The sequence below is a fragment of the Microcaecilia unicolor genome, chromosome 2 (assembly GCF_901765095.1).
Source record: "Microcaecilia unicolor chromosome 2, aMicUni1.1, whole genome shotgun sequence".
NCBI classification, from domain to species: domain Eukaryota; kingdom Metazoa; phylum Chordata; class Amphibia; order Gymnophiona; family Siphonopidae; genus Microcaecilia; species Microcaecilia unicolor.
The window spans coordinates 349,306,755-349,332,360 of record NC_044032.1 but is presented as its reverse complement, the minus strand read 5'-3'; the positions used below and the strand labels follow the sequence as shown (position 1 = coordinate 349,332,360).

Below are 25,606 nucleotides of genomic sequence, written 5' to 3'. Positions count from 1 at the left end.
ATCTGGCGCACTACACGGGAATTGAGCGACCACTCGTGAGGTTGCATAATCCTGCTCAACCTGTCGGCCAGACTGTTGTTTACGCCTGCCAGATATGTGGCTTGGAGCACCATGACGTGACGGCGAGCCCAGAGCCACATGCTGACGGCTTCCTGACTCAGGAGGCGAGATCCGGTGCCCCCCTGCTTGTTGATGTAATACATGGCAACCTGGTTGTCTGTCTGAATTTGGATAATTTGGTGGGCCAGCCGATCTCTGAAAGCCTTCAGAGTGTTCCAGACCGCTCGTAACTCCAGGAGATTGATCTGCAGATCGCGTTCCTGGAGGGACCAGCTTCCCTGGGTGTGAAGCCCATCGACATGAGCTCCCCACCCCAGGAGAGACGCATCCGTAGTCAGCACTTTTTGTGGCTGAGGAATTTGGAAAGGAAGTCCCAGAGTCAAATTGGACCAAATCGTCCACCAATAGAGGGATTTGAGAAAACTCGTGGACAGGTGGATCACGTCTTCTAGATCCCCAGCAGCCTGAAACCATTGGGAAGCTAAGGTCCATTGAGCAGATCTCATGTGAAGGCGGGCCATGAGAGTCACATGAACTGTGGAGGCCATGTGGCCCAGCAATCTCAACATCTGCCGAGAATCCAGCAGAGCTCCTATGAATGCGAGTCTCTGCACTGGGAGAAGATGGGACTTGGGATAATTTATCACAAACCCCAGTAGCTCCAGGAGGCGAACAGTCATCTGCATGGACTGTAGAGCTCCTGCCTCGGATGTGTTCTTCACCAGCCAATCGTCAAGATATGGGAACACGTGCACCCCCAGCCTGCGAAGTGCCGCTGCTACTACAGCCAAGCACTTCGTGAATTCTCTGGGCGCAGAGGCGAGCCCAAAGAGTAGCACACAGTACTGGAAGTGACGTGTGCCCAGCTGAAATCGCAGATACTGTCTGTGAGCTGGCAGTAGCGGGATGTGCGAGTAGGCGTCCTTCAAGTCCAGAGAGCATAGCCAATCGTTTTCCTGAATCATGGGAAGAAAAGTGCCCAGGGAAAGCATCCTGAACTTTTCCTTGACCAGGTATTTGTTCAGGGCCCTTAGGTCTAGGATGGGACGCATCCCCCCTGTTTTCTTTTCCACAAGGAAGTACCTGGAATAGAATCCCAGCCCTTCCTGCCCAGATGGCACGGGCTCGACCGCATTGGCGCTGAGAAGGGCGGAGAGTTCCTCTGCAAGTACCTGCTTGTGTTGGAAGCTGTAAGACTGAGCTCTCGGTGGACAATTTGGAGGTTTGGAAGCCACATTGAGGGTGTATCCTTGCCGGACTATTTGAAGAACCCACTGATCGGAGGTTATGAGAGGCCACCTTTGGTGAAAAACTTTCAACCTCCCTCCGACTGGCAGGTCGCCCGGCACTGACACTTGGATGTCGGCTATGCTCTGCTGGAGCCAGTCAAAAGCTCGTCCCTTGCTTTTGCTGGGGAGCCGAGGGGCCTTGCTGAGGCGCACGCTGCTGACGAGAGCGAGCGCGCTGAGGCTTAGCCTGGGCCGCAGGCTGTCGAGAAGGAGGATTGTACCTACGCTTACCAGAAGAGTAGGGAACAGTCTTCCTTCCCCAAAAAAATCGTCTACCTGTAAAGGTAGAAGCTGAAGGCTGCCGGCGGGAGAACTTGTCGAAAGCGGTATCCCGCTGGTGGAGCTGCTCTACCACCTGCTCGACTTTCTCTCCAAAAATATTATCCGCACGGCAAGGCGAGTCCGCAATCCGCTGCTGGATCCTATTCTCCAGATCGGAGGCACGCAGCCATGAGAGTCTGCGCATCACCACACCTTGAGCAGCGGCCCTGGACGCAACATCAAAGGTGTCATACACCCCTCTGGCCAGGAATTTTCTGCACGCCTTCAGCTGCCTGACCACCTCCTGAAATGGCTTGGCTTGCTCAGGGGGGAGCTTGTCCACCAAGCCCACCAACTGCCGCACATTGTTCCGCATGTGTATGCTCGTGTAGAGCTGGTAAGACTGGATTTTGGCCACGAGCTTAGAAGAATGGTAGGCCTTCCTCCCAAAGGAGTCTAAGGTTCTAGAGTCCTTGCCCGGGGGCGCCGAAGCATGCTCCCTAGAACTCTTAGCCTTCTTTAGGGCCAAATCCACAACACCAGAGTCGTGAGACAACTGAGTGCGCATCAGCTCTGGGTCCCCATGGATCCGGTACTGGGACTCGATCTTCTTGGGAATGTGGGGATTACTTAATGGCTTGGTCCAGTTCGCCAGCAATGTCTTTTTGAGGACATGATGCATGGGTACTGTGGACGCTTCCTTAGGTGGAGAAGGATAGTCCAGGACCTCAAACATTTCAGCCCTGGGCTCGTCCTCCACAACCACCGGGAAGGGGATGGCCGTAGACATCTCCCGGACAAAGGCCGCAAAAGACAGACTCTCGGGACGAGAAAGCTGCCTTTCAGGGGAGGGAGTGGGATCAGAAGGAAGGCCCTCAGACTCCTCGTCAGAGAAATATCTGATGTCCTCCTCCTCTTCCCACGAAGCCTCACCATCGGTATCAGACACCCGTGGAACCACGTCCACTGTGTGGGCGTCGAGAGGTAGACTCCCTCGCCAGCACCGGCGAAGCTCCCTCTGCCGACGTCGTCGGGGAGCCTTCCTGGGAGGCGACCGCAGTCGGTACCGCACGCGGCACCGATGTCGGAGACCTCACCCCGGGCAAGGGGCCAGCCGGCGCCTCACTCGACGGTACCAGTGGCGCAAGCACCCCCGGTACCGGAGGGGAAGGGCGCAACAGCTCTCCCAGAATCTCTGGGAGAACAGCCCGGAGACTCTCGTGCAGAGCGGCTGTGGAGAAAGACGTGGAAGCCGATGCAGGTGTCGATGTCAGAGTCTGTTCCAGGCGTGGAGGCTGTTCCGGGCTGTCCATAGTGGAGCGCATCAACACCTCTTGAACAGAGGGTGAGCGGTCCTCTCGGTGCCGATGCCTACTGGGTGCAGACTCCCTCGGCGACCCAGAGCTCTCGGTGCCGATACGGGAAGGGGACCGGTGACGATGTTTCTTCGACTTTTTGGGACGAAGCATGTCACCGGAGCTTCCCGGCACCGACGAAGAGGATGTAGAATCCAGCCGTCGCTTCCTCGGGGCCGAGGCCGAAGAAGGTCGGTCTAGGGGGGGCTGTACCGCAGGAGCCCTCAGGGTAGGGGGAGACCCACCCGAAGGCTCACCGCCACCAGCAGGGGAATGGACAGCCCTCACCTGCACTCCAGTCGAAGCACCACCGTCCAACGACATCAGCAGAAGTGGAGGTCCCGGTACCACCGACGCCGACGCAGCCTTCCGATGTCTCAGCCCCAATGCAGAGGGTCGATGCCTCGATGCACTCGAGGCCGAGGACAGAGGTCTGGACGCTGTCGACGTCGATGCACTCGATACTCCGGGTGCCGATGCCGACGAAGAGCCCGAGAACAAAACGTTCCACTGGGCCAATCTCGCTACCTGAGTCCGCTTTTGTAAAAGGGCGCACAGACTACAGGCCTGCGGGCGGTGCCCAGTCCCCAGACACTGAAGACACGACGCGTGCCTGTCAGTGAGCGAGATTACCCGGGCGCACTGGGTGCACTTCTTGAAGCCGCTGGGAGACTTCGATGACATGGGCGGAAATATCACGCCGGCGAAATCAAAACTCGTAATTGCGGTAGGCACTAAAAAGAGGGGAAGAAAAAATTCGACCCGAGGCCTCAAAAGGGCCTACCCCGAAGACGAAAAGAAACTTAACAGGGCAAAAACTGAAAATAGAGGAAAGGGAAAAAGACCGAAAAGGTCTTCTTCCGAAATCCTTTTTTTTTTTCGTAGCAAAAAGTCAAAAGAGACGCGCGAGGTCAACTTAAGGGGCGCGAACGGCGTAACACGACCATACCGAGCGCGGATAAAAGAAGACTGGCCGGCACGAGCCGGTTTCGGGCGGGAAGACGGCCGCGCATGCGCGGTGTGCATCGGCGCGCGAGGGCTAGCAAAGGCTTTTGCTAGTGAAGATTCTGATTGGAGGGGCTGCCGTGGAGAATAGCTTGTGACAAAATGCAATGCTTGATCACAACATACTGAATAGTGATTTGATTCTAGAAGTTTTCATAGCAAAACTTCCTTTCTTTAAAGCAATGCATACCATTTGTATCTCTGGGAGGATTTCTAGGTAGCTGCATTTGAACTTCTCTCTGGAATCGTGGTGGAAGTGTTATATTTTTTTCAGGCCTAAAAATAATTAAAACAATTATGCAGCATTTTAACACTAGGATAGCACTTACTACAATAATTACTACAATTGATGAAATTGATTTGCAAAGACATGATTATTTGTAAGCATGCATTATATAACCAGACATTAAAAATGCTGGCGACTCAGTCAATCCATGATGAAATTAAGAGAAAAGACATGAACATAAGATGAAATGTTTAACTTACCAAATTCTTACAGTAATAAAATGTTTTAACAGGTACAGTGCATCCATAACACACACAGCAGTGTCTACCAAATTCAAATATAAGCAAACAAATGCTTTTACATTTGACAATATTAAAACACAGGGTATAGCTCCCTTACTCAAATATGACTACTGCAATGCCATCTACGCAAGAATAAAAACCTCATTACTAAAAAAAATTACAAACAGCCTAGAACACTGCAGCTTGTCTTGTACTCAAGAGCGCCCTATTTTAAAGCGACTCCCTTATTACTGACGTTACACTGAATTCCAATAAACGCATCATATTAAAATTATGTATATTCGCTTATCAAATCACATATGGCCTATCTCCATCTTATATGCAGAATCTTACTAAAATACCAATATGTAACACATCTAAATCTTCTAGAGACGTCCTTGTTCTCCACTTCCCAAATTGTAATAAAGTGAAGATACTTACCTGTAGCAGGTATTCTCCGAGGACAACAGGCTGATTATTCTCACATGTGGGTTGACGTCCGCGTTGGCCCAGGAAACGGCAATTTTTTCAAGCAAAAAAATATAAAGTTTTGCCAGAGTGTTATGGCGCGCAAATTGCACGCACCGCGCATACGCGGACAACTTCCCACCCGTCACGCGAGCATGCCCCTTCAGTTAAATCAAAAAGCATACAAATAAACTAATAACTCCAAAGGGGAGGTGGGAGGGTTTGTAACAACAATCAGCCTACTTTTCTCGGAGAATACCTGCTACAGGTAAGTATTTTCGCTTTCTCAGAGGACAAGCAGGCTGCTTGTTCTCAACATGTGGGGTATCCCTAGCAACCAGGCTCACTCAAAACAATGAACACTGGTCAATTGGGCCTCATGAGGACATAACATAGATTGACCTGAAACCATAAACAACTGAGAGTGCAGCCTAGAACAGAACAAAAATGGGTCTGGGGGGGTGGAGTTGGATTCTAAGCCCCAAACAAAATCTGCAACACTGAGTGCCCAAACCGACTGTCGCGTTGGGTATCCTGCTGAAGGCAGTAATGAGATGTGAATGTGTGGACTGATGATCGTTGCAGCCTTGCAAATTTCTTCAATGGAAGCTGACTTCCAAGTGAGCCACTGACGCCGCCATAGCTAACATTATGAGCCTTGACATGGCCCTCAAGAATCAGCCCAGCTTGGGCATAAGTGAAGGAAATGCAATCTGCTAGCCAATTGGAGATAGTGTGTTTTCTGATGGCGACTCCCTCCTGTTGGGATCGAAACAAACAATTGGGCGGACTGTCTGAAGGGCTTTGTCAGCTCCACGTAAAAGGCAGTCTAAGGTATGCAAACTGCTTTCGCCAGGGCGGGTATGAGGACGGGGAAAGAATGTTGACAAGACAACTGACTGGTTCAGATGGAACTCTGACACCACCTTTGGCAGGAACTTAGGGTGCGTGCGGAGGACTACTCTGTTGTGATGAAACTTAGTATAAGGTGAATGCACCACTAAGGCCTGACACTCACTGACCCTACGAGCTAAAGTAACAGCCACCAAGAAAATGACCTTCCAGATCAAGTACTTCAGATGGCAGGTGTTCAGTGGCTCAAAAGGAGCTTTCATCAGCTGAGTGAGAACAACGTTGAGATCCCATGACACTGGTGGAGGTTTGACAGGGGGCTTTGACACAAGCAAACCTCTCATAAAGCAAACAACTAAAGGCTGTCCAGAGATAGGCTTACCCTCTACACGCCGATGATAAGCACTAATTGCACTGAGGTGAACCCTCACGGAGTTGGTCTTGAGACCAGACTCCGACAAGTGTAGAAGGTATTCAAAGCAGGGTCTGTGTAGGACAAGAAAGAGGATCTAGGGCCTTGCTGTCATACCAGACAGCAAACCTCCATTTGAAAGAGTAACACCTCTTCGTGGAATCTTTCCTGGAAGCAAGTCTCGGAAGACACCCTTTGAAAGACCCAAGGAGGTGAATTCTAAGCGCTCAACATCCAGGCCGTGAGAGCCAGAGACTGGAGGTTGGGATGTAGAAGCGACCCTTCGTTCTGGGTGATGAGAGATAGAAAACACTCCAATCTCCACGGTTCCTTGGAGGACAACTCCAGAAGAAGAGGGAAACAAATCTGGCGTGGCCAGAAGGGAGCAATGAGAATCATGGTTCCCCGGTCTTGCTTGAGTTTCAGCAAAGTCTTCCCTACCAGAGGTATGGGAGGATACGCATACAGAAGGCCTATTCCCCAATGTAGGAGAAAGGCATCTGACGCTAGTCTGTCATGGACCTGAAGCCTGGAACAGAACTGAGGGACATTGTGATTAATCTGAGTGGCAAAAAGATCCACTGAAGGGGTGCCCTACGCTCAAAAGATCTTGCGGGTTACGCCCATGTTCAGTGACCACTCGTGAGTTTGCATTACACTGCTCAGCCTGTCAGCCAGACTATTGTGTACGCCTGCCAGATAAATGGCTTGAAGAAATGTGCCATGACTCAGCGCCCAAAGCCACATCTGGATGGCTTCTTGACACAGACAGCGAGATCCGGTGCCCCCCCTCCGCTTGCTCGTGTAATACATGGCAACCTGATTGTCTGAATCAGAATTAGTTGATTGGACAGCTGATCTCTGAAAGCCATTAGAGCGTTCCAGATCGCTCGCAATTCCAGGAGATTGATCTGAAGACCTTTTTCTGGAAAGGACCAGGCTCGAGTGTGAAGTCCATCTACAGTGGTGGAAATAAGTATTTGATCCCTTGCTGATTTTGTAAGTTTGCCCACTGACAAAGACATGAGCAGCCCATAATTGAAGGGTAGGTTATTGGTAACAGTGAGAGATAGCACATCACAAATTAAATCCGGAAAATCACATTGTGGAAAGTATATGAATTTATTTGCATTCTGCAGAGGGAAATAAGTATTTAATCCCTCTGGCAAACAAGACCTAATACTTGGTGGCAAAACCCTTGTTGGCAAGCACAGCGGTCAGACGTCTTCTGTAGTTGATGATGAGGTTTGCACACATGTCAGGAGGAATTTTGGTCCACTCCTCTTTGCAGATCATCTCTAAATCATTAAGAGTTCTGGGCTGTCGCTTGGCAACTCGCAGCTTCAGCTCCCTCCATAAGTTTTCAATGGGATTAAGGTCTGGTGACTGGCTAGGCCACTCCATGACCCTAATGTGCTTCTTCCTGAGCCACTCCTTTGTTGCCTTGGCTGTATGTTTTGGGTCATTGTCGTGCTGGAAGACCCAGCCACGACCCATTTTTAAGGCCCTGGCGGAGGGAAGGAGGTTGTCACTCAGAATTGTACGGTACATGGCCCCATCCATTCTCCCATTGATGCGGTGAAGTAGTCCTGTGCCCTTAGCAGAGAAACACCCCCAAAACATAACATTTCCACCTCCATGCTTGACAGTGGGGACGGTGTTCTTTGGGTCATAGGCAGCATTTCTCTTCCTCCAAACACGGCGAGTTGAGTTCATGCCAAAGAGCTCAATTTTTGTCTCATCTGACCACAGCACCTTCTCCCAATCACTCTCGGCATCATCCAGGTGTTCACTGGCAAACTTCAGACGGGCCGTCACATGTGCCTTCCGGAGCAGGGGGACCTTGCGGGCACTGCAGGATTGCAATCCGTTATGTCGTAATGTGTTACCAATGGTTTTCGTGGTGACAGTGGTCCCAGCTGCCTTGAGATCATTGACAAGTTCCCCCCTTGTAGTTGTAGGCTGATTTCTAACCTTCCTCATGATCAAGGATACCCCACGAGGTGAGATTTTGCGTGGAGCCCCAGATCTTTGTCGATTGACAGTCATTTTGTACTTCTTCCATTTTCTTACTATGGCACCAACAGTTGTCTCCTTCTCGCCCAGCGTCTTACTGATGGTTTTGTAGCCCATTCCAGCCTTGTGCAGGTGTATGATCTTGTCCCTGACATCCTTAGACAGCTCCTTGCTCTTGGCCATTTTGTAGAGGTTAGAGTCTGACTGATTCACTGAGTCTGTGGACAGGTGTCTTTCATACAGGTGACCATTGCCGACAGCTGTCTGTCATGCAGGTAACGAGTTGATTTGGAGCATCTACCTGGTCTGTAGGGGCCAGATCTCTTACTGGTTGGTGGGGGATCAAATACTTATTTCCCTCTGCAGAATGCAAATAAATTCATATACTTTCCACAATGTGATTTTCCGGATTTAATTTGTGATGTGCTATCTCTCACTGTTACCAATAACCTACCCTTCAATTATGGGCTGCTCATGTCTTTGTCAGTGGGCAAACTTACAAAATCAGCAAGGGATCAAATACTTATTTCCACCACTGTACATGAGCTCCCCATCCCAGGAGGAATGCATCCGCCAGCACTTTTTGTGGCTGAGGAATTTGGAATGGACTTCCCAAGGTCAAATTGGATCGGATCGTCCACCACTGAAGAGAATTCCAGAGGTCGGTGGACAGCTGGATCACATCCTCTAGATCCTCTGCAGCTTGATACCACCGGGAAGCTAGGGTCCATTGAGCTGATCTCATATGTAGACGTGTCATGGGAGTTACATGAACTGTGGAGGCAATGTGCCCCAGAAGTCTCAATATCTGCCGAGCCGTGATCTGTTGAGACGCTCAAACTATGGACACCAGGGACAGGAGGTTGTCTGCCTTTGCCGTGGGAAGATAAGCTTGAGCTGTCTTTGTATTCAGCAGAGCTCCAATGAATTCCAACTTTTGAACTGGGGTGAGATGGGACTTGGGAGTAATTGATCACGAACCCCAGTAGCTCTAGTATCTGAATAGTCATTCGCATGGACTATACAGCGCTGCCTCCGAGGTGCTCTGCACCAGCCAATCATCGAGATAAGGGAACACATGCACTCCCAGTCTGCGTAGCGCGCTGCAACTACCACTAGGTACTTCGTAAACACTCTGGACGTAGCCACCAGACCAAAAGGCAATATGCGGCAATGAAAGTGCTGTGTTCCCAGCTGAAATCGAAGATACTTCCTGTGAGCTGGAAGTATCGAGATGTGTGTGTAAGCATCCTTTAAGTCCAGAGAGCATGGCCAATCATTCTCTTGAATCATGGGAAGAACGGTGCCCTGAGAAACCATCTTGAATTTTTCTCAGACAAGGAATTTGTTCAGGGCCCTTAGGTCTAGGATGGGACGCATCCCCCCTGTCTTTTTCTGCACAAGGAAGTACCTGGAATAGAATGCCAGCCCTTCTTCCCCTGATGGAACGGGTTTGACCGCTTGGGCCTATAGAAGGGCAGAGAGGTCCTCTGCAAGTACCTGTTTGTGCTGGAAGCTGTCTGAATGAGCAACCCGGTGGGCAATTTGGAGGTTTGTATTCCAGATTGAGGGTGCTTCCTAACCAGACTATTTGAAGAACCCACCGGTCGGCGGTTATGAGAGGCCACCACTGGTAAAAAAAAATATTAACCTCCCCCCAACCGGCAAGTTATCCGGTACGGACACTTTTACTGAGGCTATGCTTAACTGGAACCAGTCAAAAGCCCGTCCCTTGCTTTTGCTGGGGAGCCGCAGGGGCCTTAGATGCACGCTGTTGACGAGAATGAGCGCGCTGAGGATGAGCCTGGGCAGGCTGCTGGGAAGCAGGAGCGTACCTACGCCTCGGATAGGAATAGGGGGCACATCTCTTCACTCCAAAAAATCTCCTAGATGAGGAGGTAGTAGCAGAAGACACCCGGCGGGTGAGAGAATCCATAGCATCATTATGTTTCTTGATCTGATCAACAAGATCCTGTACCTTCTCACCAAAAATGTTATCATCCCGGCAAGGAATATCCGCCATTCGCTGCTGGACCGAATGATCCAGGGCAGAGACACGCAGTCATAAAAGTCTGCGCATCACTATACCTTGGGTAGCGATCCTGGATTCTACATCAAAAAAGTGTCAAATGTACCCCTGGACAGAAATTTTCGACACGCATTCTGCTGCCTGACCACCTAGCGAAAAGGCTCGGCCTGCTCCGGAGGGAGTGCATCAACCAAGCAGGACAGTTGCCTTACTGAGTTCCGCAAGTGGACACTTGTGAAGAGCTGGTATGACTGGATTCTGGTGGCGAGCACAGCAGCCTGATACGTCTTTCTCCCAAGAGTCCAAATTCCTAGCTTCTCTGCTTGGGGGCATAGTCTCTAGTGCTTTTGGCTCTCTTGAGGGTGGAGTCCACCACCATAGAATTGTGGGGTAACTGAGACCTCATCAATCCAGGTTCACCGTGGATCCGATACTGGAAATCAGCCTTTTTCGGGATCATGGGGCCAGAAAGAGGAAACGACCAATTCCGCATAAGGACTTCCTTCAATACCTTATGCAGAAGGGCCGGTACAGCCTCTCTAGGTGGAGAAAGATAGTCCAGGACTTCGAGCACCTCAGCCCTGGGCTCATCCTCAACCTCCATAGGAAAGGAAATAGCCGTAGACACTTCCCGGACAAAGGAGGTAAAGGAAAGACTCTCCGGTGGAGATTGTCTCCTTTCTGGTGGAGGAGAAGGTTAAGAGGGAATCCCGTATGACTCATCAGAAGAAAAGTACCTGGGATCTTCCTCTGACTCCCAGGAATGCTCCTCCTCAGTATCGGACAAAACCTCCGTCAGGGCATGCCGAGACTGAGCCTGCCTCGACGTCAAGGAATGACGTCCTCGATGGCGAGAAATCAACGCCCGCCTGGACTGCGGTGAAGCTTCCTCCACCGACGTCGAAGGGGAGTCAACCTGGGTGGCAGCTAACGCCGATGCCTCAGCCGGCACCGAGGTCGGGGACCTCACCGCAGGTGAAGGGCCAGACGCCGCTGCAGCAGACAGCACAGAAGGCGCAAGCACCCCCGACACCGAAACAGACTGATGCAGCAATCCTTCCAGAAGCTCTGGAAGAAAGGCCCAAATGCGCTCATTGAGAGCCGCCATCGGATAAGGCTGCGGGGCTAGTGGAGCAGCCGGTGGCAGAATCTGCCGAGGCTCGGGAGCAGGTACCGGGCTGCCAGGAGACCGGCGCATCGGTACCTCCTGTATAGAGGGGGAGCGAGACTCTCGGCGCCAATGCTTCTCGGGTGCCAATTCCTTTGACGCCCCGGCAGGGGGCCCGGCGCTGCCCCAGTCAGGCCCGCCCTTCTGTCACTCCCACAACTAACCTTAAGCCTTCCGTCGCTCCCACAACTAACCACCTTAAGCGCCTTCATCTTTGCAGCAAGCAGCAGGGCAGGCCACTCCTTCCTTCTGTGTCCCGCTCTCGCCTGACATAACGTCCGCGAGGGCGGGGCAGGGAAGGAAGGAGAGGTCTGCCCTGCTGCTGCTTGCTTCGAAGATGAAGGCACTTCAGGTTAGATCGGGGGCCTGGCACTGGCAGCGGGTGGAGGGGGGGCCCGGCGACCTCAGATGGGGTGGCGCGACGCGATCTCAAGTGGGGGGGGGGGGCGGGGGCAGCCTGGGGGCGGGGCCTTGTCCCGGGCCCGGCTCTCGGCGGCCCTGTGCCCCGGAGCTCTCGGCACTGTGTGTCAAAGAAGAATGACGATGATGCTTCTTCACCTTCGCTCACCCGTCATCGAGACTCCTCGGTACCGATGAGGATGTGGAATTCTTGTCTCCTCGGGGGGGTCTGCATAACAGGAAGCCTCGAGGCAGGTGGAGACCCACTCAATACCTTGCTGCTCCCAGCGCGAGTTGGCCTCTCAGCAGCCATTATCTCTGCTCCTGACGCGGACGCCACTGACCTCAATACCGACGTCGATGTCGACGTCTAAGGGCTGGACCGAGCCCCAAAAAGCTTTTCTCGTTGGACTTCGAGACGTTTGAGTCCGTTTCTTCATACGAAGACAAAGACTACAAGCGGCTGGTCTATGGTCGGGCCCAAGGCACTGGACACACCAGGCATGGGTATCGGTACCTGAGGTGGTCCAGTTGCACCGAGTACAACGTTTGAAGCCGCTGGGTGTCTTCGATGACATGGAAGGAAAAACGGCTTCAGTGAAATCAAAAGACACGATTGTGCCTTTGAAAACAAAATAGGGCACAAAAGAAAGGGAAAAGCCGGCTGCGTCAAAAAGAAAGAAAACTTAAAAGAAGACTAAATCTAAGAGATAACTACGGGATTCTTCTTTTTTTTTTTTTTTTAATAAAATGACAAAAAATAATAGGAAATAGAAAAGGTCGTCAGACTCTCGTTCCTGGGCCAAAACGAGGAGAACTAGAAATCCTGTCACCTCGTCGCGGACAAAAAAAGAACTGAAGGGGCACTCTCGCGCGACGGGCGGGAAGTCATGCATGCAAATGCGCGCAATTCGTGCGCCAGAAGACTGGCAAAACTTTTATATTTTTTTGCTTGAAAAAATTGCCATTTCCTGGGCCAATGCAGACGTCGAACCACATGTGAGAACAAGCAGCCTGCTTGTCCTCGGAGAATAAACAGTACAAAACAATTCATAATGCTAGATTTTTCTATCAATGCACTAATGGCCAGATGATCAAAAGCCCCGCGCTGTTCCAAAAATAGCGCTGGAACAGCACGGGGCTTTACTGCACCTATGATCAGAGATAATTGCATGCAAATTTAAGAACGCAATTCTCTTTGAACATAAAAGATCAGTGCCAAAAATGGATACAGGGCAGGAAGTGAAGGCGAAAAGAAAAGAAATAGCAAATTAATAGGAAACCCTGGAAACATGAAGAAAAAGCACAAAGGTAAGCAAAACCCGAGACAGAGCAGAATAATTAGAAAATAAACCAGAAAAAAAAAGTAGAAAAATGGTTTTCATTTCAATTTAGTGATTGAAATATGTCAGTTTTGAGAATCTAGTTCTGCTGTCTTTATATTTTGTACCATATAGGAGGAAATACACTTCTTTCTATTTCTCTGGCGTTGCACTGTATATTAAGAATCTACATCTGCTGTCTTTATATTTTGTACCATATTGGAGAAAATGAACTTCTTTCTATTTCTCTTGCATTGCACTGCTTGCAGAGTTTAGCATCTTTGTCTACATTATTACTTTTAGTATGTGGTCACTTATCAAGTACTGAGGGGGGCTATCTGGACTGTGCGTGTTTGACAAAGGCCAGCTGCTCGGGTAGGGATGGATGCCAGTACACATCGGTCAGTGTCAATTTGCCTAAGGGTATAAACAACCTCAATGAGTGGAACACATTTTGTTAACTTCTTTCCACTTTGATCTCTGTGTCCATTGCTTTAAATATTAGAATATCATCAGAGATTGGAGGGTGGCCAATGTAACGCCAATTTTTAAGAAGGGTTTCAGAGGTGATCCGGGAAATTACATACCAATGAGCTTGAGGTCGGTGCCGGGCAAATTGGTAGAGACTATTACAAAGAGTAAAATTACAGAGCATATACCTAAGCATAAATTTATGAGACAAAACCAACATGAATTTAGTGAAGAAAAATCTTGCCTCACCAATCTACTACATTTCTTTTAAGGGGTGAACAAACATGTGCATAAAAGGTGAGCTAGTCAATATTCCATATCTGGATTTTCAAAAGGCATTTGACAAAGCACTTCAAGAAAGACTCCAAAGGAAATTGGAAAGGGAAAATTAGGTTCTTACATTGATAATTTTCTTTCCTTTAGTCACAGCAGAAGAATCCATTAACTGATGGGTTGTATCTGCCTACCAGCAGGTGGAGATAGAGAACACTGAAAGCGCATGGTGTTCCTGGACGCCCAGCCCCCACTGCCTTCAGTATATGAAATTTCCAAAGCAGAGTGAAGAAGAAAGGCAAAATAACAAACTTTTCTCACAGAAAACAATCGCCCCTGAACAGGAGCAATAACCAAAAGAGGGACGTTATCAACCTCCTGCAATAAAAACAGCATGTAGAAACTCTGATAGCTTGTCTTCAAGTACTCCTGATGAAGCACAATGTCTGTATGCAACATCTGTACAAAAACTAAAGTCAGACAGGGAGGGATCACGGATTCATCTGCTGTGACTATAAGAAAGAAAATTATCAAGGTAAGAACCTAAATTTTCCTTGTCATCAACAGCAGATGAATCCATTAACTGATGGGATGTACCAAAGCACTCCCTAAGTAAGGTGGGAACAGGCAACTCTGCGAACAAGCACCTGTGCTCCAAAATGCGCATCCTGCCGCGCTGCCACATCCAGCCTGTAATGCCGCACAAAAGAGAGCTGAGAAGCCCAGGTAGCTGCACGACAGATCTCCTGAAGAGAAAAAGACACCCATTTCAGGCCACGAAAAGGACATTGCCCTCGCAGAGTGCGCTTTAAACGCTTCAGGCGGCGACCGCCCTGAAAGCAGATAAGCCGAAAAAATGAGTTCCTTAAGCAACCGGGCTATAGTGGCCTTAGACACCGGAAACCCCCGTCGAGGACCTGCCAACAGAACAAATAAATGATCAGAATTCCTAAACTCATTTGACATCTGCAGATACTGCCACAGAGCTCTGCGGACATTCAAAACCCGCAATACCCAACGGAGTCCGGAAACTCCTCCTTACAGAAGGAAGGAAGTAAAATGGGCTGGTTGAGGTGAAAAGCTGAAACCACCTTAGGCAGAAAGGAAGGCACCGTACGAACAGTTACCCCGGATTCCGAGAACTGTAGAAAAGCATCCCGACAGGAAAGAGCTTGAACCTCACTCTTCTTGCCAACGTCATTGCCACTAAAAAAAACTGTCTTGAAAGTCACATCCTTCTCAGAAGACTGTTTAAGAGGCTCAAACGGAGATTAATGAAGCGCCTTCAACACGAGCCCCAGGTTCCAAGCCAGACAAGGCGACTGCAAAGGGGCACGGAGACGTAACGCCCCTCTGAGAAATCGGACAATATCCGGATGAGCAGCAAGGGACAAGCCGGAGACATTCCCCCGGAAGCAGGCCAAAGCTGCCACTTGAACTTGAAGGGGATTGGAGGCCAGGCCCTTTTGTAGCCCATCCTACAAAAAGTCCAGCAAGAACGAAACTGTCGCCAGAGTCGGCGAGATAGACCTTAGAGTACACCACGCTTCAAAAGTGCGACAGATCCGAGGTAGACCGCATGCGAGCTTGCAAGAGCGTGGCAATAACCTTATTAGAATAGCCCTTATCCCTCAATTGCGCCTCTCAAGAACCAGGCCGTAAGACCAAAGCGGCAAGGATCTTCCATAGTCACCGGACCCTGAACTAACAAGTTCGGAACCCGCAGCAAAGGAAGAGGCGTGTCCACCAGCATCCGCTGGAGATCCGCATACCACGGACGCCTTGGCCAAACCGGGGCGATGAGAATCACCAATCCTCGGTGCAGGTGAATCACTCGCCCTATCAGGGGCCAAGGAGGGAACACATCTAGGAGGCCCAAGGGCCTTTGATCCAGGGCATCCAGCCCCTCCGAGCAAAGCTCTCTCCTTCTGCTGAAAAAACAAGGGACTTTGGCGTTTACGCTTGACGCCATGAGGTCCAAGTCTGGAGTCCCCCGTTTGGCACAAATCTGAAGAAAAACGTCTTCCGCCAGTTCCCATTCCGCCGGGTCGATTTGATGTCTGCTGAGGAAATCGGCTTGTACGTCGCTGACCAGCTATGGAGCCCCGGACAGCAGCTCTAGGTGGCGCTCGGCCCAGTCGCAGATTTGAGACGCCTCTGAAACCAGGGAACTGCACTGAGTGCCGCCCTGACGATTGATTTAGGCCACTGTCATCGTGTTGTCCGACAGAACTCGGACAGGAAGACCCTTCAGCGTCCTGTGGAAGGCCAGAAGAGCCTGGAATATCGCTCTCAGTTCCAAGCGATTGATGGACCATCCCACTTCCGCGGTGGACCACAGACCCTGAGCATAGCGTCCCCGGCAATGAGTTCCCCAGCCCGAAAGGCTAGCATCCGTTATCACCAGACACCAAAAAGGAAGAGCCAGTGGCATCCCCTGCCGCAGCATGCTGTCGGAAAGCCACCAATCCATTCTGTGCTGGACCGCAGGAAGCCACCGTAGTCTGCGTTGGTATTCCTGGGAAATCGGAGACCATTGCTGAAGCAGAGCAAGCTGCAGCGGCCTCATGTGAGCTCTCGCCCAGGGAACCACCTCTATGGTGGCCATCATCGATCCCAGGAGCTGAACAAAGTCCCAAGCTTGAGGGCGAGGCATCCACAGGAGCAGGCGGACCTGATTCTGAAGCTTGAGCCGCCTGCTGTTGGGAAGAAAAATGAACCCTGAAGTCGTGTCGAACCAGACCCCCAAAAACTTGAGAGACTGAGAGGGGGTCAGGTGACCTTTGGGCATATTGACTACCCAGCCCAGAGTCTGAGGAACTGTAACAACTTTGGCTGTGGCAAATCGACTTTCGTCTCTCGAATCCGCTCTAATAAGCCAGTCGTCGAGATAAGGGTGAACTACTACTACTACTACTTAACATTTCTAGAGCGCTACTAGGGTTACGCAGCGCTGTACAATTTAACAAAGAGAGACAGTCCCTGCTCAGAGAGCTTACAATCTAATACACAAGTGAACGGTCGGTCCGATAGGGGCTGTCATAGAGGCTGGTCATATTTTTATTCACATTTTTTTTTTAGGGTGGGATGTCACTCCCGATTCCCTCCAGGGGTCATTTGGTCATTTTAGGGCACCTGTATGGTGCCGCCTTCTTTCTGAAAAAACAGGTCTAGCCCAAAACATCTTTGTTTTAATCCTGGATGTTTTTGTTTTGTTCCTTTGTCCTTTTGTGATGTTTGGTCTCTTTACTATGACTGAATGTTCTATGGTTAGGTCTTTCCTGGCGTGGATATTTTTATTTGTAAACCACTCTGATTTGCCTGCAACATGGGCGATATAACAAGCTCAAAAAACGATAAAATGTACACCCTAATCCCGCCTTTGAAAAGCCCCAACACGCCCCCTTGTGATTTGAACGCACTTCTGACGGACTTCATAGTCCCTTTTGTCTATACACTAAAAATTGTTTATTTCTGTGAACTCTGATACCCTCTCGCCTGAGAAAGGCAGCCACCACTACCATCACCTTGGAAAAAGCCCGAGGGGCAGTCGCCAGGCCGAAAGGCAAGGCACGAAAATGGAGATGTTGGCCCAATACCACAAACCGACGAAACCGCTGATGCGGCGGCCAGATGGGAATATGCAAATACGCTTCCTTGAGGTCCAGCAACGTGAGAAACTCTCCTGGTTGTACTGCCGCAATGACAGAGCGCAGGGTTTCCATGCGGAAGTGTTGCACTCCTAAGGCCTCGTTGACTGCGCAAGTCGAGGATAGGTCTGAACGACGCCTTTTCAAGGCACCACAAAATAGATGGAGTAGCGACCACAGCTGCGTTTGGCGGGAGGAACCTGAACCACTGCTCCAAGCTTCAGCAACACCTGCAAGGTTTCGTTTACCGCTGCCCCATCATTGTGGAGGTCGCCCCTGAACTCCAGAATGTTGCCCGGACACCGCCGCGCATTTGTCCGAACGAAAGGAGTTCCTCTGCTGGAAACGGGTACGTTGACCAAACCCCACAGGGAGCCCCAGGCGATATCTGCGAGCTTTGCGAAAACATGGCCTGGAAGAGGAGGGAAAAGAAGGACTTTTGGAAGAAGGCCTCGGCCTATCCTCAGGCAACCGTTGGGACTTAGAGTCCCCTAGGTCCTTAACAATCTTCTCCAAATCCTCCCCAAATAAAAGAAGGCCCCGAACGGGTAACCTCTCCAGCCTTTGTTTAGAGGCCATGTCAGCCGCCCAATGCCGGAGACAAAGAAGGCGGCGGGCAGCAACCGCTACAGACATCTGCTTAGCCGAAGCTCTGACCAGATCATAAAGGGAATCAGCCAAAAAAGACAGGCCAGACTCCATACGCGTGCCGACCTCAGAGAGGGAACCCGCTCCATCGGTGTTCTGCTGAACCGCCTGCTGCAACCAGGAAAGGCAGGCCCGGGCTGCACAGGAACTGCAAATAGCCGTCCGTAAGGAAAGGCCCGAGATTTTAAAGGACTGCTTCAGCGCAGATTCCAGCCGCCAGACCTGCATATCTTTCAAAGCGACCCCTCCCTCCACCGGGAGAGTAGTCTTTTTAGTCACAGCCATGACTAAAGCATCCACTTTACGCATCCCAAAGAGGGCCAACTGACTTTCACTCAGAGGGTAAAGGTGACACATAGCCCTGGCCACCTTCAAGGGACCATCAGGGTCAGACCATTGAGCTGAAATAAGCACTTGGATGGAAGCATGCACGGGAAAAGCCCGAGAAGGCTTCTTAGTACTAGCCATCCTAGGATTAATAGAAGAGGCCCTCGTCAGGATCTTCAATATAAAGGGCCTGTAAGGCATCAGAAATGAGAGCTGGTAGCTCGTCGTGGTGGAAAATCCGAAACTCTTTAGGGTCATCCAACTCCTGTAGCAAGCAGCCACCCTCATCTGGACCATCAGTCTGTGAGGGTCTGCCAGACCCCTCAGACTCCCTGAAACTAGACCACAGGGGAGAACAGGGTGAAGAGTCCCCCTCAGACAGGGTATTCACTCGTCTACGCTTAGCGTCAGCCAAAAGCTCGGGAAAAGAAATAAAGTCTCCAGCAGACGCTGGGCTATCAAGAACTGGAGGCAATCCAGTCCGACAGGAATTGTCAGGAGCCTCAGGCAGTGCTCTTTTTAACATAAAAGCCTTATACATCAGCAGCACAAATTCAGGGGAGAAAAACTCACCCTGTACATCCGCCCCCACATTGGGGGAAGCGGAGGCAATAGCTTCTGTAGAAACCTCGAAACGAGGTGTCCCCCTGCACTCAGACCCCTCCGCAACTGCGAGGGTTGAGTCATGCGGCACCTCCAAGATGGTGGCCACTGCCACCTCCGTCGGGTGGGAAGAATCACCGTCCGCCATGCTCGTGCCAGCATTAGTATCTAGGCAGCATGTGCTGCAAAGCCCTGCTGCTGATCTGCATTTTCCACAGTGGGAGCAGCGCTTAACCCCTTCAGCAGCCATCAAATACAGAAAACAAAATGGCACCTTCGCGCCAAAACTTACCCCGCGCAGAGCGCTGTCAGTGGGAACCTCCCCGGAGGAGTTGGGCACCACTCTCACCTCAGGAGACAGAGTCAAACGAGCTGCGGTCAAGCGGCACCGAACCAGGAGCTCAGGAAAGCGAGCCACTCTCTCTTTTTTTTTTTTTCTGTGAGGAAAGTTAGAGGCAGGCAGCCACTGAGGAACTCCGGGAGGAGAGGAAATGGATCATGGCAGGGACAGGGAAAACCAAGTATGCCTTTAAAGTGGGCATCACCAGCCACAACACCCCCCCCCCCCCCCCCCCGCTCTACTGGCAAAGCACAGGAACCACCCCAGGCAGAAATCCAGGAGCTGATAAAGCGACGTCCACACCTGCTGGGAGATAGAGATATACTGAATGCAGAGGGGGCTTGGTGTCCAGGAACACCATGTGCTTTCAGTGTTCCCTATCTCCACCTGCTGGTAGGCGGAGGAGTGGCCTAGTGATTAGGGTGGTGGACTTTGGTCCTGGGGAACTGAGGAACTGAGTTCGATTCCCGGCACAGGCAGCTCCTTGTGACTCTGGGCTAGTCACTTAACCCTCCATTGCCCCATGTAAGCCGCATTGAGCCTGCCATGAGTGGGAAAGCGCGGGGTACAAATGTAACAAAAAAAAAAAAAAACATCAGTTAATGGATTCATCTGCTGTTGATGACAAGGAAGTCCTAGTTAAAAGATAGAAAACAGAGAGTAGGGTTAAATGGTCTGAATGGAGGAGAGTAGATAGTGGGATTCTGAAGGTCTGTACTGGGACCACTGTTTTTTTTTTAACATATTTATAAATTACCTAGCTATGGAAATAACTAGTGAATTAAATTTGCTGATGACACAAATTTACTCCAAGTAGTTAATTTGCAAGAGGATTGTGAAAAATTGAAAGAGGACCTTATGAGACTGGGAGACTGGGCATACAAATGGCAGATGACGTTTAATGTGAGCAAGTGCAAAGCGATGCATGTGGGAAAAAAGAACTATAGCTACATGATATCATGCAAGGTTCCACATTGGGAGTCACCAACCAGGAAAAAGATTTAGGTATCATTGTTGATGACACATTGAAACCCTCTGCTCAGTGTGCGGCAGCAGCGAAGAAAGCAAATAGAATGTTAGATATTATTAGAAAAGGAATGGAAAACAAAAATGAGGATGTTATAATGCCTTTGTATCACTATGGTGCGACAGCACATCAAATACTGTGTGCAATTCTGGTCACCGCATCTCAAAAAAAGATATAGAGAAATTGGAAAATTAACATAGAAAGGCAATGAAAATGATAAAGGGGATGGGACGACTTCCCTACGAGGAAAAGCTAAAGCGGCTAGGGCTCTTCAGCTTGGAGAAAAGACGGCTGATGGGATTATAGAGGACTATAATGGAGTGGAGTGGAACAGGTAGATGTGAATTGCTTGTTTACTCGTTCCAAAAATACTAGGGCTAGGGAGCATGCAATGAAGCTACAAAGTAGAAAATTTAAAACAAATCGAAAAAATATTTAATCACAACGTGTAATTAAACTCTGGAATTCATTGCCACAGAACAGTGGTAAAAGTGGTTAGCTTTGATGGTTTAAAAGGTTTGGATATCTTCCTAAAAGAAAAGTTCATAAACTATTATTAAAATGGACTTGGGAAAATCCACTGCTTTTTTCTAGGATAAGCAGCATAAAATGTATTGTACTGATTTGGGATCTTCCCATGTACTTGTGACCTGGATTGGCCATTGTTGGAAACAGGATACTGTATTGGTTGACCTTTGGTCTGTCCCAGTATGGCATCTGTGCTGAAGTGGCATACAAGCAGCTGTGCTTAACCTATTAGTGCCCAATGTTCCTATAATAAGCCATATGGGAACAAATTGATTTGTTCCGTTGGGCACTAATGGGTTAATAGTGAGCTAAGTGCTTTTCTGCTCCCACGATTTAAAGTTTGTTGTTTTTATCACTAATATGCATTTTGCAGATTATGTGCCAACTTCAAATGCTACTGTGCACATTTGTGTTTGAGAACAGAACTAAGCCTCTTGGAGGAATGGGGGGAAAAAAGGATTTGGGGGCCACTTAATATCATCCACATGGAAACTTATCAAGGTAATTTACAGAACAAAACAAAATACATAAAAAATAAATCAGTAATAAAATTACAAAGCAAAGAAAAAAAATTACATACAGGGAGAGTAGTCAGAAAACCTTGGCCAGAAAAGAGATAACAAAAGCTCAGGTAGGGGACTCATCCATGGTGGAATCCAACATGGATCTTAATACAAGGGACACCCAACACATTATTCTGTGAAGACCTTAAGTTATGGATAGGTAGGTAAGGTTGGTAACGCAATCAATTAAAGAAAGAGGGCATCAGCTAAAAATCTTTAGCTCAGCACTTTGAATGAAAGAATGAATCAGATGAAGAAAATTTCAGACTATATTAAAAAAACATGCAATTTAAAAGTCAGCTGAACACCTAGTTAAATTCTGTATATCATAGAGGCCATGAAATGGTGCAAACCATACATATTTCTAGTTTTTATTTTAATATAGCTATTTTGCGGGAGATCACATGATGGACTGAGGAGAGAGAACGTGTTGTTCTGCTCCTCCTGACCCGACACCCTCAACTGCAATAAAAACTGAAGCAAATTGGAGGAAATAAATCGGAAGTTGGAGAGCATATGGATCTGTATGTGATCCGAAGAACAAAGGTGATGCCCAGTAAAACCAACAAGAAACAGACAAACAGCGCGGAGCGGAAGAGGCCAAGATGGCGCCGAGCCCGACGAGCCCAGCAGCCCCGACACTGTTTGCAACATCTCAATTATCGCAACTAACCGAGGCAGTAAAAGAGGCAATGGCACCTCAGCTAGCTAGCTAACCAGCCTTGAAGCAGTACTGGAAGACACAACAAGGAGAACTGGCGAATTAGAAGGCCGCGTCGCAGCTCTGGAGAGTGCGGAGCCTACAACGCAAGAAATTATCCAAGAGTTGAAACAGACAGTAGAAGCGCAAGCGCAACTAATCGATGACCTGGAAAACAGGTCGAGAAGATCAAATCTCCACCTGGTGAGAATCCCAGACTCGGTGCCAGATAATATGCTACCAACGTTGCTGGAGCGGTGGCTGAAGGCGGAGTTCGCCCTTTCTGACAGCGTAGGCCCGTTGTGCCTGGAGTGTGCACATCAGGTGGGAAGGAAAATGGGAGAGAGGAATCGCCCGCGAGTAGTAATCATAAAAGTGCATAACTTTATTCATAAATCTGAGATACCGAGAGGAGTGCGACTTAAGTGGGAAACGGAGTATGACGGAAACAGAGTGAGAATCTTTCAGGACTATTCCATGCTGGTGCAAGAGAAAAGGAAAGCATGGCAGAGAAAAAGCAACGATTTATGCTAAACTATCCAGCCCAATTGAGGGTAATGATGAACGGCACTTGGAAGACTTTTAAATCGCCGGAAGAGGCATTAGAGTCTTTGGGAGAGCTGAACACTGGTGAAAATATGGACACTTGAGACAAAACACGTGGAAGCTGGATGAAATTGGACACGCAGACTGGCATCACCCTGAGATAATCAGGTATAACAGCAACATGTAACTGGGGAAGTTAAAGACAAAAAGCAAGGATTCTATGGGGAACTGTAGATATTATGAGCAGCTTTGGGATTGAAATATAGCGGGGTTTTTCGTTGAGGGGAAGGGACCATCAGATATGATCTCATTTCCACATTCAGAGGAATGGATGGGGAAAGGAGGGAGAATGGTGGGGAGGGGGAGAGGGAGGGAGGGTATAAGGAGACTGTACAACAAATACTCAACAAGCAGAAAGGGAGTAGGAGTAGAGAGAAGAGTTGGGGGGAGGGGCTAGGTGGAGCTGGGCACTGAGACCCCCTGCCATTAAGTTTAAACATTGCCTAAAAACAATCTTGAGAAAATATGACCCCACTTAAGACAACAAGATTTATCACATGGAACATGGGGGGGGGGGGGGGGGGGGGGGTGGGGGGTTTCTCATCACCAATTAAGAGAAAAAAAAATATTAGCAGCACTTAAGAGACATAAGGCGGATATTGCATGCCTACAAGACACACGATTAATGGAAGCAGAACACCAAAAACTAAAAAGAGACTGGGTGGGGGAGGTGTACGCATTTTCGTCAGACGGGAGACATGGGGGAGTGGCCATTTTAGTGCGAAAGGGCCTGCCAGCAAAAACGAAAATGTTATTACAAGATACCCAGGGTCGGTATGTGTTGGTGCGCATGTGGCTACAAGGTCAGGACCTTTTAGTAGTGGCAGTGTATGGCCCGAATACGTACGATCAAAGATTTTACCAGGAATTAATGCAGCACTGCAGTCAACACCCAAACCTGCAGTTGCTGATCACGGGAGATTTTAATATGGTTGCAGACCCCCAGCTAGACTGCTCAGAACCGAGGAAAGCGCACAGTGGGGGGCCAAGAGCTAAAGTGCTCTCACACTTTATGATAGGGACAAATACAGAGGATGCCTGGCGTGTCTTACATTCAGGAGAAAAAGACTTTACCCATGTCTTGAGGGCACATGGAATACTATCTCGCATAGACTATATACTAGTGGAATGAAAATTGTTTCAAAAAGTATATGCAGTAGAAATAGGGCCTGAAGAAATTACAGACTATGTCATGGTATGGTTAGACCTGGAAGCTGGGAAATTTTTCCAAGGGCGAGCAGGGTAGAGAATGAGATTCCCATCTTACTTAGCTGCTGATGCAGACTTTAAAGAATACGTGAGAAAAAAGTGGGAAGACTTTGCTAGCTTTAATGAGCAACATGAACAGAACCCAGCGCTATATTGGCCGGCAGCCAAAGCGGTGATGAGAGGAGAGATAATAGCTTACATCTGTGCGCGGAAAAAAAAAGTTAACAGCAGCTATAGTGAGGTTAGAAGCACAGGCGAGAAAGGCGAAACGCAAATACTCCCAGTCACCAAATAAAGAAAATCGGGAACAAATGCAGACCATTCAAATAACGTTGAACTCGAAAGAGCTATTAAAGGGGCAATATATTATAAGTACCAGCTGCAAAGATTTGGCAATAAAACAGGAACCTTGCTAGCCTGAGTGGTAAAAACATGGAGAGGGAAAAGAGTAATATCAGCCATTAAGGACAAGAGTGGAAGGATACATACCAAAAGCGAAAAAAATAGCGCAAATTTCCGAGATCATTTTAGTCAAATATATCAGCCATACAAAGGAATAAACAAAGAATCCTTATAGAAATACCTAACAGCATCAGGGATGCCAAATTTAAACGCACAGGCGATTCAGACTCTAAATAACCCAATTACAGGTAAGGAGCTACAAGATACGATTAAATCCACTGCCCAAACACTCTGCCCCCAGGACCAGATGGATTTACGGTGAGAATTTACACAATGATTCCCCAATCAGCGCTAATAGCACTGCATGCATACCTAGATGAGGCAGTGGAGGCAGGCAGGTTTCCCCAGCATAATAACATGGCCTTAATAACTTTGCTACCCAAACCAGGGAGGGACGGGGACACACCTGAAGCATACCGACCAATCTCGTTATTGAATGTAGACATCAAAATACTAGCAAAACTCCTGGCAGCAATATTTGCCACATATTTGCCGGACCTAATAGGACCTGAACAGGTAGGATTTGTAAAAGGCAGGCATTCCTCAACTAAAGTACGCAAACTTTTGCTGGCAATGAGCAGTGGCCAAATAAATCAAGTGCCGGCAGTCCTTTTGAGCCTTGATGCCGAAAAGGCTTTTGACAAAATAGGCTGGGAATTCCTGTTTGGAATGGGGATACAAGGCTGGTACCTACGGGCCCATACAGACATTACACACAAATCCTACTGAATCAATATTACTTAATGGAGTGCGGACAGACCAAATATCAATAGGGTGGGGTACCCGTCAGGGGTGCCCCCTGTCCACTCTACTTTTCCTGCTGTCAACTGAACCGCTGCTCCGCACCCTAAAAACAGATGAGCATATAGAAGGCATGGAAGTGGGCGGTGAAGTAGTACAGACTCTGCCATTCGCGGACGATTTGTTGGTGGTGATGAGAGACCCCCAGAACTCTCTGAAGAAGCTTTGGGCAAGGATAGGCCAATATAGTAATCTATTGGGGTTCAACATAAACTTACATAAATCAGAATGGTTAAGCATCTTCCCCGGGGTAGG

The 25,606-nt window shown here is 49.0% G+C and overlaps 1 protein-coding gene across 7 annotated transcripts in view; it reads right to left on the bottom strand.

Annotated features, from left to right (window-relative positions):
- TDRD7 (tudor domain containing 7) overlaps window positions 1–25,606 on the bottom strand; it is a 432,711-nt gene that overhangs the window by 319,591 nt on the left and 87,514 nt on the right. For all 7 annotated transcript variants that reach the window (XM_030194449.1, XM_030194446.1, XM_030194444.1 and 4 more), the window contains exon 5: window positions 4,161–4,246. In XM_030194449.1, coding sequence (XP_030050309.1) covers window positions 4,161–4,246 — 86 coding nt within the window. The remainder of the gene's footprint in view (window positions 1–4,160; window positions 4,247–25,606) is intronic.